General features: G+C 29.3%; 1 protein-coding gene across 2 annotated transcripts in view; it reads right to left on the bottom strand.

The window, feature by feature from the left end:
• LOC145268445 (neuralized-like protein 4) overlaps positions 1 to 20,919 on the bottom strand; it is a 164,551-nt gene that overhangs the window by 66,944 nt on the left and 76,688 nt on the right. For both annotated transcript variants that reach the window (XM_080124008.1, XM_080124009.1), the window contains exons 10-12: positions 15,634 to 15,891; positions 10,450 to 10,528; positions 6,820 to 6,989 (exon numbers count right to left, since the gene is read on the bottom strand). In XM_080124008.1, the coding sequence (XP_079980134.1) occupies positions 6,820 to 6,989; positions 10,450 to 10,528; positions 15,634 to 15,891 (507 nt within the window). The remainder of the gene's footprint in view (positions 1 to 6,819; positions 6,990 to 10,449; positions 10,529 to 15,633; positions 15,892 to 20,919) is intronic.

Below are 20,919 nucleotides of genomic sequence, written 5' to 3'. Positions count from 1 at the left end.
AATAAGTAAAAATATTTAAAAAAATATTATGCAGTCACTAGTCTCGTTTTTGAATAGATGAAATGCTTTGAAATAAGTGAAACCACTAACAACTTAGCCAGTTAAGTAGAAAACGGACACTTAGAAAATCGATTTTATTTTTTTACAAACAACAAGTACAAACAAGTAAAAATATGTTTTTAAAAATATTATGGCGGGTATAGTCTCTAAAAAACAATATCTCCTTCAAGAACGGTCATAAAATGTGTTTTCAATCGATATTTATTCAATAAGGGACCAATTTTCTGGGTACGGGTTTCCCGGAGACAAGTTTTCCATAGAAAAGTCTTCCTAAATTTAGTTTTAAATAATCTGGCCCCTCCAAAAAAAAAATAAAATAAAGTTTAATATTTTAAAAATATAATTTGATAGGGTGGGGGAAGTTAAATTAGATCTCTCTCAAAGACAAAACAACAAAAATCAATGAAATTAAAACGACTCTATATCATCTCAATTTTAACTAAATTAATAAACTAGTTTAAAAATAGGTCATGGCAGCATATTTCTTAAAAGTGCAGATTTGAATGTTTTATTATTCATTAGATTAAATAGTTTGGTGATGGGGTTTCAATCAAAAGTATAGTGAAAGGAGCCTTGTCATAAACAGTCTCTATAAGTAATTCAATTTAGGAAAAAAGGGCAATAGAAAAAGCAAATTAATATTTTTAGACTGGAGGAGGTTTTTTTTTGTTTTTTGTTTTTTCAAAACTGTATCTCTCTTCTAAATTTTTTTTTATTAATACTCCAAAAAAATATTTTTATAAATCAAAGAATATAATTCCTAAACACTAGAAATATAAATAAATAATTAACTATAAATAAAAGCCAAACATTCTTTGACGGGAGAGAGGATACGTGTTGAAAATCTCAGCTCATTTTTATTTTTTATATTTTCCATTCGAATTTAGGAAAACTCGTCCCGGGAAAACTTGTCTCGGGAAAACTCGACCCCGGAAAACTGGTCCCTTTCGCTAGGTAGGAAAACTGGTCCCGTATTGAATAAATATCGATTGAAAACACATTTTATGATCGTTCTTGAAGGAGATATTGTTTTTTAAAATAGACTATAGCCCCCCCCCCCATAATATTTTTAAAAAATATTTTTAAAAAATATTTTTTCTTGTTTAATGTTTTTTTTTGTTTTTTTTTTTAAATAAAACCGATTTTCTAAGTGTCCGCTTTCTACCTAACTGGCTAAATTCTTAGTGGTTTCACTTATTTTAAAGCGTTTATTATGTTCATAAACGAGACCGCATATTTTTTTAAATATTAATATAAAAAAGAATTTACTTATTTACTGTTGTTTAATTTATTTGGAATCGTTTATTCGGTAAAGAAAAAAAAACACAGAAAACAAACAAAAGTGGAGTTTGTATTACTGTACACATAGATTCGAAAAAGTTGTCAAAAAACAAATATATAACAAATAAATGTTATCAAAGGCAAGATAAGTTACTTTTCTACCAAACTGGATATATTTTTCGTGTTTTTATTCAATGTAACATGTTTATTCAGCTCGAAAAACATACAGCGTTTACCGATGTATTCGAAAATTCAAGATGGCGTCTGATTCTCTCTTTAACACGGTAAGTTCGGGATAAGGTGTTATAAATAAAAAACTATACAAAATACTATTAAAAACCCGCCAAATATATGTCAACCTATGTCACGGTAACATATATTGAGCGAGTTTTTAACAGTATTTTATCCGGTTAACAACAAAAAACTATCATAATTAAAAAACCAAAACAAAAAAAGTAACGAAGAATCGAATCGCTCCGTTTTTTCATTTTTTTGTTTTGTTTTTTTATTATTGTTTTTATGACTCCAAAAAACATCGTTAAAATAAGAACAAAAACATTTGTAATTAACTTTGTATGAACATAATAAACGCTTTAAAATAAGTGAAACCACTAAGAACTTAGCCAGTTAGGTAGAAAATGGACACTTAGAAAATCAATTTTATTTAAAAAAAAAAAAAAAAACATTAAACAAGTAAAAATATTTTTTTTAAATATTATGGGGGGGCTATAGTCTATTTTAAAAAACAATATCTCCTTCAAGAACGATCATAAAATGTGTTTTCAATCGATATTTATTCAATACGGGACCAGTTTTCCTACCTAGCAAAAGGGGACGAGTTTTCCGGAGACGAGTTTTCCGGAGACGGGTTTTCCCGGGACGAGTTTTCCAGGCACCTTTCCATTCAAAACTGTTGAGGAAAAAATGTAATCAATTCATTTTATCATTATTGAAAACTCTACTCCCGTTGTTTAAGAATCTTTTTAATTTCACATTTTTGTTGCTGTCTATTTTGCTTTGGAGGGAGATATAGTTTTCAAAAAAGACCTCTTCCCCCCTTCCCATTATATTTTTAAAATATTGAAATTATTTATTTTAGAGAGAGAGGAGGCTCTTTTAAATACTATATCGCCCTCGGTATTTTGTTTTATTTTCTATTTTTGAGCGATTATTGAGACTTGCAAGATGTGTGACGTTTTTTTCTTGTGATCAGGTAAGACTCAACAAAACGAAGATGTGCCATTAAAAAAAAATCATGTAAACTGATCAAGTAGTTTTTTTTAATTCTAAGAAATTCACATTTTATGACTAATTAAGATGTAATGTCTTACTCAGTCATGATTTGTAAATAAGGAAGGAGACAACTTAATTTGAACTATGAAGATCAAAATAAACCTTATAATGGATACAATTTCCAATTAAAATCTTCTAAAAATCCTTCAAAAATGTGTGAAATTAAACATATTTATTGAGACTTCCAAGATGTGATCATCATCTTTCTTTTTCTCACGTAACACTTGATACCACTTGTTTTTGAACTGAATAAACGCTTTAAAATAAATTAAAAGATTAAAATTTAGAAAAATCGATTTCATCCGTTTTAAAAACAACAGTAAACAAGTAAACATACTTTTACAAAATGTTATGGGGGTATTCTATTCTAAAAACAATATCTCCTTCAAGAAGTTCTTGATGAACCGTCCCCCTAAGTAATCCAATTTACAAAATTTCCACTACTTATATATATATATATATACCCATTAACTCTTATCCTCGAGTGGCCTCTGGGCCTTGATAAGCAGTGACTCCTTTGTATATATAAAAAAAAAAAAAAGAATGGTTATAAAATGTGTTTTTAATCAATATTTGTTTAGTAATGGCCTAATTTTCTTAACTAGCAAAAATGGAGTAATGTTCCAAAATTCAAACCAATATCTCCTTTCAAGAACGGTCATAAAATGTTTTGAGTCAATATTTATTCAATAATGGACCAATTTTCCGACCTAGCAAAATTGGACAAATTTTCCATAGATAAATCTTCTGTAGATAAATTTTCTGGACACCTTATTTTTTTCTAAACTAATACACAACTTTTACCCGATAAGTGAAAGCAATGTTGTAGTCTCAATCATGGCTTCTGTTAAATATTGATTCTAAACAACCAGTAAGAGTAAAATCTACAGATCATCCCCACAAATGCATTTTTACGGTGCAGAAAATATCTGCACATTATCTGTTTTTAGGATAATTAGGAGAAATAATTTTATAATTAAATATTTAGAGATTTATAAAGAATCAGAATCAGGAATTTAGTATGGAATCGGTAATTGTATTGGAATCCACTCATCACTAATATTTACTCTGTTGCTTTCAAGGAAATAGCATCAATTTTTTTTTTTTTTTATGTTTTGAATGAGTTGAAGCTATTTCTCTCATCTCTGGTGTAAAATAGGGACTAACCCCAGTTGGAAGATTCGGCATGCCTACCCCATCGCGGTTAACACCCTGATGAAGGCCAGAGAAATAATTGGCTGAAACGTTGTGAAACAAAACTAAAAGATGAGGATAATAGTCTGCAAATAATAAAATAAATTTTGTCTGGTTGTATTGGACTGATGCCGGATAAATCTGGGTATGCATGTTGTCTCTAAGCAATCGCAGCTGCGCAAGAAGACGTAAACCATTGGGGAGAGTGGGGTTTGCTATAGACCTTAGATGTGAGAACATGTGCTTCAATTGCTGCTTTGAACCATTCAGTGGTCTCATATCATTATCACAGTATGATAAGCATTCCCGAGTGGGTAATTGGCATTTGTTACACAATCCTCAGGTACTGTTGTCAGAAATAGATCCAGAAATGAGGCTTGCTGGTCAAGAATGTTAATGTCTGTGTCAAGGAATGGGATATAGAAAAGTTATGGATGATGCTACCAGCTGTGCCTGTGTAGTTAAAGAAGTCAAGCCAATTATTGTGGTAGGCGTTAAAGTAACCAAATACATGTATTTGGGCGCTAGAGTCAAGGGAGAGTGCTACATTTATGCTGTCAGAGACATGATTGATTAGAGTACTGGGTTAAGGAAGAGTGATCAAGAAAACATAAATAGCTAACGCTATGTTGTAAAGTTAGTTTAAAGCACATGAAAGCCTGGTCACGATTCTAGTTTAGATTCCCTAGTCATGGGGAGGGTGTTACGAATTAGATTACAAATCCATGCATTTGTCTGTCAGAGTCCTTACTACAAAGTGGAAGATAACCAGATATGTTAAAGGGGATGGAGGAGTGCAAGTTAGTTTCACTTAGTGCTAAGATATCCGGGGAGTTTGCTAGGAGAAATGATGAGTGAATGTTTGATTTTCTCACTTAAAAATGGATCTAAAAATCCTATTACAAGATTAAATATGCCATAAAACATTTCAGTTTCTCTGTAAATATGTCAGCTATTTTAATATTTTGTTAAAAATAAAATTACTTACTTTGTGATAGTTGATGGTTCAAAATTTGAAAGGAATTTTGAAGTATTTAAACTGTCAAAAAGAAAGTTATTTACACTGGCTTTAAAATTCTTATCAAATCCTCATATCTTAAAAGATGGAAAGTTTTAGAATCTATTTTGTATGTGATAATTTGATAGAAAAAAAAAATTAACTTTAGAAAATTATGTATATTTTATAACAATTTGGTCAAATTAGTAATTTAATAACCTGACTATATTGTAGTAGGTACTGAAATTCAAAACTCAAAATTAAAACAAACAGCATAGTAAAATAAAAAGCAAAACAACAATGAAAATAAAAAGTGTACTATTTATCAAGCACTTGGCTTGAATGGTGTGCATGTATGTACATACATATATACACACACAAGTGTAAAAGTGCATATATATATATGACAAGATGTTACATCATCATATATATATATATATGATGATGCAACATCTTGTCAGACGAGTGCTACTCCCTCAGACACTTAATGTCTATGAGCCCAAAAAGGACTTTTTTTCTTTTAGTTCTACTGGTGAATTCACACGCTCAAGCAGGCATGATACTGAAGACGGCCACTGAGATCAATTATTACATGCTTCCAGCATTTCAAGCCTCCACGCGTCACAACCTTTCCATCGCCACAGGACCATTTTTATAGACAAATGCCTGAGGGAGTATCTATACTCAGATGATATTACAGAGTCTTAGCTTTGTATGACAGCTAAGTCTCTCTCTCGGTTCAAAATGTTGAGATCCAGCAACAAGCAAGAGCAAGATAGCCAGCAGCAAGTTAAACTGCAGACCAGCTTAATGCGGGTACTGGTCTCCCGCTTTATGGTTTTTTAAATCAGAGATTTGCTTCTCCTAGAAAGGTTGCCTTCACCACGGCTTACGGGAGCCCTCTCCCTCTCCACCCCAACACACACCACATGCATACACACAAATATACACAGTGCTAGTTGGCCATCAACCCCGAAAAAGGGTTCATTTGCCCTTTGAAAGGTCTTGTTTTTAATCCTTCAGGGAGACTAGCCACCCTCCTCACCAAACAAGTCTGGTGGAGGAACCAGTTTAGTCGCAGGTGACCCAACCATTAGGCAGGTAGTATACACACACATATATATATATACACAAGTGTAAAAGTGCATATATGTCTGTATACATACCTATATACACACACACACACACACACACACACACACACACACACACACACAGTCATCTACAGACAGACTGTTCTGTTTTATCAGAGCTTTTCAGTGCAACTGGATTAGCATTTCTCTCTACCCATAAATCAAACCTTCAACCATCAAGAAATGCCTGTAAACGATATCTAAAAGGTATATTTATATAAACGCTTGACCTCCACTCAACAGTGTTCAATTTGTTTATTTACAAAGATTACACTAAGAAGCAGCAGGAGACATCACCCAACAACAGTGCTCGAATTGAAAAGCGTAGTTTATAGTCACTCACAGACAAACTGTTTTGCTGTATCACAGCTTTTCAGAGCAGCTAGATTAGCACTTCTCCCTTGTAAAGGATCAAACCTTTATATATACATACCAGGAGTTTTCTTTACAAATTACAAAAGATGGATTTTGTTTGTTTTTTGATATTTTGTTTTTCTAAATTTTTTTTTTTTTTTTTTTACATATTTTAATTTAGGCAGATGCCTAAGTTTTTATTATATTGCGTTTTACACATGTTTCTTTGTAGAGTGGAAGATATTTTCCTCCTATCATTAATCAACTCATCAGAGACAAATAGATATTTCCCAAAATTGCTACAAAGTTCAAAATATGAAATGAAAATATGAGGTGCTTATCTTATTGTTGATTATTGTTATAAAGCTGTATCGAAAAAGGATATCAAGCTCTACAATCTACTTAACCAAGCATTGTCCTTTAACCACAATACTGTAATCTTCCAACACTGAAGGATGTCAATCTATAATATAACACAGACACAGAAAAGAAACTGAAACAAATTACCTGGAGGAAGGTCTCGGCACACGACACCCTGATCGATGCCATTCAGGTAATAGTGCAAGTTCCCTTCTGAGGTTCGCATCATCCCAATCCGGCAACCAACAGAGACACAGTCTAGATCCAGCGGATAGCCATTGCGAATGGTTGAGCCATCTTGCATGATTGCGGAACCACTGCAAATTTGAAAAATGTTATAAAATATGACAAATTTAAATATGTATAAAATGTTACAAAAACTAAGAATTTTATTTGTGAGATGCCATAGTTAATCTATAAGTGCACTTCCCCCCGCATCTCATGTCACTAATTTACGCTTCAAATACAATGGCATTTCCAAAGAAATACAAAAATTGTAAAGAAAATGGATAAAAATAATCACAGCATAAAAATATATAAATTTTTTGGGTTTGACCCTATTTTCTGGCTTACATTCTTTGTCTATTAACCAGCTGCAGAGAGGAACTTCAAAAGATCCCCAGTACTTGGCCCTGTTCCCTGACCAAGACAATGAATGCTGCCTGTTATAGATTCATGTTTTTTGCAATATATATTCTTCCATATATGATGGACAGAAGTACCTAAAATAAAATTTCAAAGACTCCAAGTGCTTGACCATGTTTTCTGACTACAACAATGAATGTCGTTTCTTATGATATAGATTTATGTTAATTTTAATTTTATGTATTGCGGACTATTATCCTCATCTTTATTAGTTTAAGAAAGATGAGGATAATCGTCCGCAATACGTAAAATTAATAAATAATACTCATCTCAATAATGAATTCCAATCAATAATATATAGACTTATGTTATCTTGAAATTATTTATCTTCATTGTATATGTTCTTCAGATATGATGAAGTGAAATATATTGAAAAACTAAAATCTCAAATATCTTTATTCTTTAAAAAATCAGACAGGCAGGGATTAACATTTAACAATTGTCCTTTATCTTATATGGGCAGTTCCTCGAGTAATCTAAAAATGTGTACCTACAAGCATAAAAATAATTTGGCATGTAACAACTTATCAAACGTTTTCATAGAAACAATATCAGCCATAATCCCAATTTTAAAAAGAAGGTCCTAATTAAGAAAGGGTAAAACCAATTAAGATTAAAATGTATTGAAAGTGCATTTAAAGACAAAATGTCGAATGTTAATTTATGACTGTGCTCTATTCCCATCTTCTCACCTCGCTAATTTATTCCTCAAATAATGTAGCATTTCCATTTATCGGAAATAAAATCTAAAGATAACGATGAACAATTTCACAATTATAAAAACATATACATAGGCATATATATATATATATATATATATATATATATATATAACACACACATTCATTTATATGTATACAATATGTATATAATATAGTAACAAAAATAAAATTAAAAAAAAACAACAATTTATTTGTAAGACATGAAAAAAAACGACTTAAGCAAAAAAAGAAAAAAAAGAAAAAAAAAAAAAAAGATTTTTTCCAACGCTTTAATAACTCATATAAGCAGTGACTTTTTAAATCTAGGTTCTAATCAAGAAAGGGTATAACATACTAAAACTTCAAAGATTCCCAGTGCTTAGCTATTATTCCCGACAAGGACATTGAAACCCTCCCCACCCCCATTCTTTTTTTTTCTCTTTCTCTTTTCAACATCCGGGTACTTGTTTGTCACTCAGTTTTGCATGATTGGTCTGAGTCGTTTCTTGTTCTGATAAGTTGAAGGAACAAGTTTGACATTTTATCTCGTTACTGTTTCTGATTAGTACCACAGGAGTTCTAAGAGCAGTTGCTCTATCAACAGTTGTTTAATATCGAGGTAACTGCTGTGCCAAGCTGTGCATTGAAAGGGACCGTACATATATTTTTAGTAGGCACTCCCGATGCCAGAACCCTATAAAGATTTGACTAATAGTTTACTTGTACCCACTTTGTTTTTTTACACCTAACACACATCCATATTGTCCAAACCCACTTTACCAAAGTGGCAATATATCTTGCTAGCGATGAACAAAAGTCTAAACAAATCAATACATAAAAATAAATGTGGGAGAGTATAAGAAGGCTATAGCAATGCAGGGAACCCACCGTTGTATTGATGTGATGTATGGACAAAAATGGCCAAATGAAAGAGGGCTTTGTAGAGTTTGTTTTTTATACTTGGGAGTTACCACTCATCAAGGCCTAAAGGCCACTTGGGGATAAGGGTTGATGAATGTAAGATGGTAGCGTAGTAATCGTTAATGGTGTAAATTAGGTAAAATTTGATTATTTATGGGGACGGCTCAACAAGAACTTGTTTACATTGGATTTGAAGGCTACCATGTTGTATTCAACTAGGTAGCAGCCAGTGGAACAGTTTTCCATATGCAGACAGTTCTGGAAAAGAAGCTTTGTTTATGGAATCTGTGTTTAGATTTAGGCACAGTTAGAGAGTGGAGGAAATCGTGTATAGTAGTTGTAGCTAGTTGACTTTTTTTGTGAATGTTTGGCAGAAGAAGCCATAAATTGGAGTTCAGTCGAGCACTTGCCATGAAAATAACGATAGGAAGATAAAAAGAACAAAAGAAAGAAGATGAAGATATAAAAAACAAGTTCTACAAGACCCTCTTTTGTCTATTTTTGTCCATATGTCACATCAGTTTAACACTCGGTTCCAGCATTCTTATACTCTTCCACATTTATCTATCAGCAATGCTTCACTAATTTATTCCTCAAATAATGTAGCATTTCCATTTACCAGAAAAGTTTTAAAAAAAAAAATGGTTAGTGATAATGATAATTTAAAAATTATATAAATTTATACATAATATGTACACATACACATAATATACACATTCATTCACACACACACACACACACACACACATATATATATATATGCATACATTCACATAAAAATGATTGTTTTTTTTGAAGATATTTTAGTTTCACCACAAAAGTTAAAAACAAATTTTGTTTATAGAAATAATGTTTTTGTAGACTTTTTTCCTAAGAAGAAAATATAAGCATTCGCTGAAAAAAAAAATTAAAAAATAAAAGTTATGATTGTGAACTGATTATTTCTTCTGTCATTAGAATGCAACCAACCAGTACATGTTGTTCTCTGAAGTCAGAAATAACTTCATTGAGCTGTTTATTTGAAATAATTTGGATGATATTATAATGGATAAAAAAAAAAAAGAATATAGTTTTTATATAAACTCTCTCTCTCTCTCTCTCTCTCATATATATATATATATATATATATCTCTCTCTCTCTATATATATATATATATATGTGCATACATATTAGTTTTGGGATGATTAATTGGAATTGATAATTAGTAAAATGTTAAGTTTTTAGGTTATTGGAATCATAAAAATTTGTGTCTATATTTCCAACGCCAAAAAATTCTTTTGTTTTTTGTTTTTGTTTAAAACCTAATTTTTCATTACTGAACAATGGTAAATATTTATTGATTTCAAACTACAAGTAAAACTAAAAGTCTATAGATGACCTCCCCACAAACACAGAAACATATTTTTTCATTTGCAAAAATTTATGCAGGTGTTGCATGGAATTTTTACAGTAATCTGAAAATTAAAAAAATGAAACGCACAAAATGATGGAAGAATTCAGGGTTCTTACCTGAGCATCCAAGTATCGTATTCGATGTCGGTCATCGTTGCAGGAAATTCCAGTTCTTCGGGCTTTATCAGCGTAACACCTGCAAACATGACAAAGAAAAATAATAATTAAAGGTTATGCACATTCACAAGTTACAAATTGGTTCTTTCTTATCAGAAATTCTCATTAAGTCGGTCTATGACCAGCTTAATGAGAATTTCTTTGAGGCAATTTTTTCACAGCAAAGGACACACCTGCTCCTCTCTCTTAACCTTCTGCTTTTGTGTTTTAATATATATATATATATATATATATATATATATATATATATATATATATTATTATCACTATCGATATATATACATATATCTATATATATATATATATTATTATCACTATCGATATATATACATATATCTATATATATTATTATCACTATCGATATATATACATATATCTATATATATATTATTATCATTATCGATATATATACATATATCTATATATATATATTATTATCATTATCGATATATATACATATATCTATATATATATATTATTATCATTATCGATATATATACATATATCTATATATATATATTATTATCATTATCGATATATATACATATATCTATATATATATATTATTATCATTATCGATATATATACATATATCTATATATATATATTATTATCATTATCGATATATATACATATATCTATATATATATATTATTATCATTATCGATATATATACATATATCTATATATATATATAATTATCACTATCGATATATATATATATATATATATATTATTATCACTATCGATATATATATATATATATATATATATATATTATTATCACTATCTATATATATATATATATATATATTATTATCACTATCGATATATATATATTATTATCACTATCGATATATATATATATATATTATTATCACTATCGATATATATATATTATTATCACTATCGATATATATATATATATATATTATTATCACTATCGATATATATATATATATATATATATTATTATCACTATCGATATATATATATATATATATATATATATTATTATCACTATCGATATATATATATATATTATCACTATCGATATATATATATATATATATAATTATCACTATCGATATATATATATTATTATCACTATCGATATATATATATTATTATCACTATCGATATATATATATTATTATCACTATCGATATATATATATATATATATATATTATTATCACTATCGATATATATATATTATTATCACTATCGATATATATATATATATTATCACTATCGATATATATATATATATTATCACTATCGATATATATATATATATATATATTATTATCACTATCGATATATATATATTATTATCACTATCGATATATATATATTATTATCACTATCGATATATATTATTATCACTATCGATATATATATATTATTATCACTATCGATATATATATATATATATATATATATATATATATTATTATCACTATCGATATATATATATTATTATCACTATCGATATATATATATTATTATCACTATCGATATATATATATTATTATCACTATCGAGATATATATATATATATATATATATATATATTATTATCACTATCGATATATATATATATATATTATTATCACTATCGATATATATATATATATATATATATATTATTATCACTATCGATATATATATATTATTATCACTATCGATATATATATATTATTATCACTATCGATATATATATATTATTATCACTATCGAGATATATATATATATATATATATATATTATTATCACTATCGATATATATATATTATTATCACTATCGATATATATATATTATTATCACTATCGAGATATATATATATATATATATATATATATATATATATATATTATTATCACTATCGATATATATATATATATATATATTATTATCACTAGGGAATATTCCAAAGCCACAGATGTATTTATTTCACATTCATATTATTATATTGCTGATATTTTGCATTTTACGCATGTTTCATTGAATGGTAAAAATTCACCAAACAAATTTTCAGAGACATATATAAGTTCCTCAGAAAAATGTTCTTTTTACTTGAATCGAAAAGAATAAGTGATGAAAAATAAATAAAATTGGGAATGTTAACTATTAATATATATGTTCTAAAAGTGTAAATCTATTTTTATTGAGCTTATTTATTTGTGGCAATATAGAAAAACTATATTGAATATATATTGAGTATATATTTTTTTTAAAAACACACACACACACACACATATATATATATAAATAAAAATTACAATAAGTTTACCAAGGTAATCAAAATGGTAAACTTAAAATATATTATAAATATTAAAGAGTTAATATTTACAATAATCTCAACCAGATGTAAAAGCTCAATAAAACCGAAAAGGAAATAGAGCTTATAATATGAGCAAATGATTAATAAAACATGTTAAAAAACATCTTGAAAAAGAGTTAAAAACATATTTAATTTTAAAAAGGAAGCACAAGATAAGTGGATAGTCCTTAATCCGCGGAGTTTTGAAGAAATACTCTCCTTCTCATAAGAGGGCAGGAATTAGCAAAATGCGGGATCAGATTTTGCATGTAAAAGTATTTAATGAAACCACAAGTCAGTCACAGATCTTACTTGGTTAAAAAAAGGGTGAGGTAAGGGGAATAGGAGGTAAAAGAAAAAGTGATAAAACCCTTCACCGGGCTATCCATTCATGTGAAATCTTTTTACGTGCGTATGAAACATCCTAATATCGGTGGTTGCAAAACAAGTGAGAAAGAAAATATAAGGGAAGAGAAGAGGATAAGTGAAATGCGAAAGATATTGAATCGCACATGTGTACAATAGATATATGACCGTGTTGTTCCGTTATTCACTGCCTGGTATTTTGTGATTTCGGGGATAAATTCCCTTTTGGGATTTTTCAACCGGGACATATCGTCACAATATATGCATATATATATATATATATATATATATATATATATATAATAGACAGTTTTGTAAAAACAAATTTTATTAATTATCATTTCATTATTCATGCAATTATGTGCATGTTGGAATATTGGACAAATGTTGATCTCCGTTTAGAAAGCATTTTAGTAAAATCTTGCCATCTAGAAGAGTCTGAATATTCCAACAACTAATATTGAGAATTTAGGACGCTGATCTCTCCTGTCAGCAATCAGTTAATGAGAAACAAGTGAGATTTAAAAATTACATTATTTTCTTATAACTTTTATTTTTATAAAGATGAAGTACCACAATGTATAAATCTTTTTATAACTTATTTTTTATAAAAAAAAAATTATTTGCTGACCTCCTACAAGAGCAAAAAACTGAAGGTTACAAAAACATTTTTAAATAAAATCATGTATTTTATTAATATTATTAATTATTATTAGGACGCTGATCTTTTCTGCCAGTAGTTAACAAAGAAATCCTTCTAGATTGAGGCAATTTTATCAAAATGACATAATAAGCAATAATAAAATACATAAATGTTTTTATAACGTTTATTTTTTATTTAAAAAAATAATTGCTATTTGCTTGCTTTCCCACAAGGGCAAAGTTAAATACAAGGTAAGTTTTTAATGTAAGGTGTGAAGCATATTTAGACAGATATCACATGCACAAACATTGATTTAATAAACAGTTTACAGCAATTCCACTCCGTGTTCTAGATTCTAAATTCTTACGTCAGTTTTTAATCCAAGGAAAATCCCCTTACCCACAAAATTTTTTGTAAAAATGTTATGTAAATATAGAACTCACTCTACAAAAAAAAATCAATCTTGACTGCAAGTTAATAATATAATAAAAAAAAAAGCAATCCAAGGTTAATTTTAAAAAGATTTATTGTCGTGATACAATAGTATAATTTATTTTTATTATTATTAAAAAAATATATATCAAGCTAAAGTTCGGTCTAAAACGTTTTATTGTCACGACATAATAATATAACTTGTTTTTATTATTATTTAAAAAAATATAGGTGCTAGTGTACTTACTGATCCGCACTATTTTTTTAAATCATATTTCCAAGTTTAATTAAAGTTTTATATGTTTTTTTTAGTCAATTGTAAGGTTAAAGTACAGAATAGGTACAAAACACCCTCTCTTTCATGGGTTAAGAAAGACTTTTTAAATAATGTTATTATTTCAGCATGGATCTATAAATACACTAGTACCAGAATATATATCAATACAAAGTTTGGTTTAAAAAAGTTTTCTTGTCAGGATATTTGTTTACAGAGTCAATGTGTGAGAACTGTGAAGGTCAAACCAATGCCGAGGGAAAGGTGTCCATTTTTTGTTTCTTCGCAGTGAAGTCACAGCCAGGGTACATATTCCTTACTTGGTGCGAAGATACCACAGGTATGTTTTTTGGATCCCATAATTAAAGCCATTTCTTGCTTGCACTTGATCCTGTTGCACATGCACATGACATGATATCAAATTGCAAGCTTGTCATGTTAGCTGTAGTTAACTTACCCCCACCCACCATGAGACTCAAGATAATTCTGATGCAACATATGGTTATTTACATAAAGATTATATATTAAAAGTACCAGCGCATCAACAGGGTTATAGTGACTAACAAGTGTGTGACGGCAATAACAACTTTCTGAGTATTTAATTATGAATCTGGTGACAGACAATATATCTAATGATCAGTAGTCACTTCAACCGCAGGAGCTATATCAAAATGTTTTTGTTTTACCCTAAATAGCTGCCTTAATAAAAGCTGAAGACAATAGCTCTTCTAGCTAATTTTTGAGTGTGCCGTATATATATGTATATATCTAACGAGGTAAAGAACACCAAACATAAATAATTATACATATACAAATACATTGAGGACATTGCTAAGACTGCTGCAAAGGTAGCCTCCCTTTACCACACTAGAAAATTATTCACACACCAAAAAGTATTTGATATTTTATGAATCCACAATTCACCCATCCAGATCTAATTTTGTAGTTAGTTTAAAGAAATTGCTTTATGAGGTTACATAGAGCTCTCTGAAGATATTTCATGCAAAGGACTCAAGAAATCATCTTATATTGAACCTGCTTAGGTATACCAATATTTATACACATACATAAAACAATACTTACCGGCTTCAATTGATCCGCTCCACCGGTCGACCATCCGTTCAATGGCGACCTCAAACAGCTCGTTGTCGCGAAGTGGTCGATTGCTCATAACAATGGCGTCATTAAACTCGCCTGTTGCATTTGGTCTCGCGGCTGTTTTGCCGTTGTTCATCACAGATGCATTTGTACCATGCAATGCATGGAAGCGCACATCGTCAGTGATGGCGGAGCCGACGTCAGTCGTCACGCTAGAGTCTGTCTCCGGAGAGCTGAGAGTTTCTGGAGCAGAGAAAAAGATTATATATAAATAATTATTATTATAGATGTATAATATTATTATGAGGTGATAAAATATATTGGGTATAGATTTTCAGTATTTATTTCAACAGTGCTCAATACACGAGTAGAGTTAGTATTACAATATGAAAATATGATGATTAAGCTGTATTAAGCTTATTGATATAGAATTACAGATTAAGCTGGATATGTATTAAATGTATTTATGATAATTAAGAGGTGCCCATATGTCATCCCCATGAGGAATCGTTAGGCTAAATTATATATGAGAAGTTTAAATTTATTAATATCCAACATGTTGGCATGCAAAACAAACATTAACCCAAATATGATGATGATAACAACTATCATCATCATCATCATTATTACTATATCTCACTTCACTTATTTTGTTCTTTAGTTCTCATATTCCATGAGCAATGTTTCTGACAATTGCTGTTTTCTGGGTTGGACTCTGTCCATATATTTATCACTGGCTAGTTTTTGGCCTAGAAGTGGTATTTTTTTAGTTTCTTACATCAACTGGCTTCATGTTTTGTCTAAAATAATATCCATTAAAAAGTTTTTGGGATAACTATTACTACTAATTTGATATATCCAATGCAATAGGGCTCGATACTAAAGTAGCTATTCATAAACCTATACAAATTTTTTGGTTTCAATTACAAAATCAAAATTTTGATCTTTGTGGCCTCATCAGAATGACTTTATTCATCAGTTTAATTTTGGTAAAAGACTTTATGTTTCAAGTTCTTTATTTTTTTTAAATATTTATGGTTTTTGGTTTGGTTGTTTTGTACAGGAAAATCATTTTGTTTCTGGCTTTGCAGAACATGATTGAGTTTTGTAAAGGAAAAAGAAAAAAAAACAATAGCATCAATGTTTGGTGTATTTTAGGCCAAGAAGACTGGATCTTTACACAACCTGATCTTGTAGCATCAGACGTGAATTTTGAACTATATTCATAGGAGCATCCTAAGTGGAGAGTTCTGCAGCAAGATGTTTGTTTAGATCACATTTAAATTTCTGGGTGTTGGTACAGTCAGGTAATTAATGAGCAGGGAGGGAATTTAAAAAAAAAAAAAAAAAAAGCCGTTAGAATACAAAGCCTTAAAAAATGAAGAGGTGGGATTTAACCAATTGTAAGATTGGTTGGGGGTATTTATGTTAGGAGGATATGATATGGGGGTATTTATGTTAGGAGGATATGATATGGGGGTATTTATGTTAGGAGGATATGATATGGGGGTATTTATGTTAGGAGGATATGATATGGGGGTATTTATGTTAGGAGGATATGATATGGGGGTATTTATGTTAGGAGGATATGATATGGAGGTATTTATGTTAGGAGGATATGATATGGGGGTATTTATGTTAGGAGGATATGATAGGGGGGGGTATTTATGTTAGGAGGATATGATAGGGGGTATTTATGTTAGGAGGATATGATAGGGGGGTATTTATGTTAGGAGGATATTATATGGGGGTATTTATGTTAGGAGGATATGATATGGAGGTATTTATGTTAGGAGGATATGATAGTGGGGGTATTTATGTTAGGAGGATATGATAGGGGGGTATTTATGTTAGGAGGATATGATAAAAGGTTGAAAATCCAAACCTGCTGATGAACTCTATTCTTTATTTTTCATATGAAACAGTTCTGACATGATGAACAGCTGCACGCATGGCAGATCTCACTTGACACGTCCAAGAAACTAACATGAAGATCAACTACAGAGAAATTCCATGTGACATTCTTGTAGCATTCACGTGAATCATTATCGTCATTGGTTCTTTTGCGTCATCCACACTGGTTGACCCCTGCCCAGATAGCTAGCTAGCTGCACGCATGGTAGATCTCACTCCATATCTCTAATACTATCATGATGATCAATTGCAGAGAGCTTCCATGCAATGTGATCTCTACCATTCTTCCTTTAAAGACAAAAGTATCTGTACAAGTCTGGAAACTTATTCAACACACCTCGTATATTTAAAAATGTCTGACACAAGGAAATATTTTTGCTATTTTAGCCACAAAACTTTGGCACCATGAGATCTGTAAAATCATAAATAACTATTATGCAATTAGAGATTAATTAAGCATCTATTAATATTTATTTTCAGCTAACAGAACCAATAAGATATATATATATATATATATATATATATATATATATATATATATATATATATATATATATATATATATATATATATATATGTCTTATTTATAGTATTCCGAATTTTACTGGGTTTATATAATTGAAAATTCGGTAATTATTCATATACCAATAATTTTAAGTCAAAATGAGATGACTTAAACTACAAAATGATCAAAATTATTGAAATACAGTGTTTGTTGCTATTAATCTATTCCTTGATGTCTTAATTTTGTTAAAACAAGATATATATATATATATATATATATATATATATATATATATATATACTAGCAGGGGTTACCCGGTGTTGCCTGGGTGATCGGCCCCCTTCCCACTCCGAGGGGTAACAAAAAAAGTCACCCCTCTGGATTTACATGCTCGGTGCCGGCCTCTAATATTAATAATAAAAAAATAATAAAAAAACACAAGTTGTTTGTTTAAGTATTATAAGCAATTGAATATTTCGTTGTATTATAGATTTTAAAGATTAGAATGCGTTCTTTAATTACTTATAAATTACATTTTAAAAAAGTGTAGGAACACGATTTGATTTGTAGTAAACTTGAAGTTTATTTGATATAATTAAATGAAAATTATGCATGTAAGATTATGAATATTTGAAGCAGAACACAAGCAAAACATTTGATATGAGTTAAGACAATAAACAAATATTAAAATTAAACTATTTTTTTAAATCAAAATGAATTTTTTTAAAATCAAAATGAATGTTTTTTAATCGAAATGAACAATATTTTTTTTTGAATCAAAATGAATATTTTTTAATGGGTTTGTATTACTGTACACATAGATTCGAAAAAGTTGTCAAAAAACAAATATATAACAAATAAATGTTATCAAAGGCAAGATAAGTTACTTTTCTACCAAACTGGATATATTTTTCGTATTTTTATTCAATGTAACATGTTTATTCAGCTCGAAAACCATACAGTGTTTACCGATGTATGTATTGGAAAATTCAAGATGGCGTCTGACTCCCTCTTTAACACGGTAAGTTTGGGAAAAGGTGTTATAAATAAAAAACTGGATAAAATACTGTTAAAAACTCGCTCAATAGATGTTACTGTGACATAGCTTGACATATATTCGGCGGGTTTTTAATAGTATTTTTTCTAGTTTTTTATTTATAACACCTTTTCCCGAACTTACCGTGTTAAAGAGGGAGTGAGGCGCCATCTTGAATTTTCCAATACATCGGTAAACACTGTATGGTTTTCGAGCTGAATAAACATGTTACATTGAATAAAAACACAAAAAATATATCCAGTATGGTAGAAAAGTAACTTATCTTGCCTTTGATAACATTTATTTGTTATATATTTGTTTTTTGACAACTTTTTCGAATCTATGTGTACAGTAATACAAACCCGAATTGAACTTAAGACCACGAGTGAACGTGCGTTTTTTTTTTAGTTTAGTTTCGTATATATATATATATAAAAATAAGTATTTTTAAATTTTATCTTTCTAGCTTTAAAAAAGTTTTAAAATTTTATCAGCCGGCATAATTTATTTTTAAATATTGAAAAATTTCAGGAAAATTAATTTTTGCTAGATTTTCAAAACATGTGTCAACAGCTTAAAAAAATTGTCTCTTCAAAAGAAGATGTTTTAAAGAGGACGGTAGTCAACGTGTGTGTGTGTGCATGTGTGCGCGTGTGCTGGGTAGGACAGCGTTTGTTTTCGTGTTGTGTGTAGGTGTGCGCGGCTAGCGCCAGAATGGCGGACGTGGTGTCGGAGGTTGGAAGTTTCGTAATTTTGTAATTTGAAAATGGCAAGTTAGAAAAAAAATAAACCCTTCCAAGATGGACAATAAATAAGGCCATAATATTTTATGGTAAATTTAAAAGCGTATGAACCATAGTTTTTTAGATGTGATTATTGGATTAACCAATCAGAAATCGTCTGTGGCACACACATCTGTTTTTATAGATATATAGATATATATAAGGCAGTGAAATGTAGATGACAATGCATTGTGCACTAAGTCACTGCGGAAAGACGTGAGCTTCTTTCCGATTCACCACAGTGGGTTCCTGACTAGAGCAGGCAATCAATCAATCTGATTTACAAATGGGGTGAATTTCACTGATTTCGATGACAAAAGTATTGTAGCACATTTGTTGATTCATATTCAAAATTGGGTATCTCTGATATAGATAGGTAAATAAAATTAAAAAAAATTAGAATAAAAATAAATAAATAACATAATAATAAAAATAAATTTATGAACACAGATTAGCTAATTCTTAGATCGATATATTGATTAGATCAGTAAATAAATACAATATTTTTTGTTAAGAAAGAATATGATATGCATAAAATTCTAGTCATCAATAATTACTCAGATTTTACTAATTTCGAATGGGGCTTGATTTTATCATTGAATGACTATGATTTAAGTCTGATGGGATGGTTTGAGAAAAACATCTAAAAATAATTTGTATTTTAAAATTGATAAGTTGTTTACCTTATTTAACCTATACTCCTAGAAATTTTTTTTTTTGTATATTGATATTCATATTAAAAACCCTTTTTTTCTATTTATTTAAAATGAAAATACAACTTTGTTATGTATTGGTCGTTGAATTGCATTCATCGGCAAAAGATCTAACTGATTTGCATATTCTTTTAATCATTCTTTTTGATTAATGCTTATCAGTTTTTTTCAGTTTCCTTATGGGGTGATCATCTTTAGTTAACTATTACGTGTAATTATATCATGCAGAAATTCTACATGATTTATACTTGCGTAATATTTACATAAAAAGATTAAAGTAAACATAAAACTATATATATTTATGCACTTTTGTTTAAAAAT

Source organism: Euprymna scolopes, chromosome 43 (assembly GCF_053919585.1).
Source record: "Euprymna scolopes isolate OS-2025 chromosome 43, ASM5391958v1, whole genome shotgun sequence".
Classification (NCBI taxonomy): domain Eukaryota; kingdom Metazoa; phylum Mollusca; class Cephalopoda; order Sepiida; family Sepiolidae; genus Euprymna; species Euprymna scolopes.
This window is presented reverse-complemented; position numbering and strand designations above follow the sequence as displayed.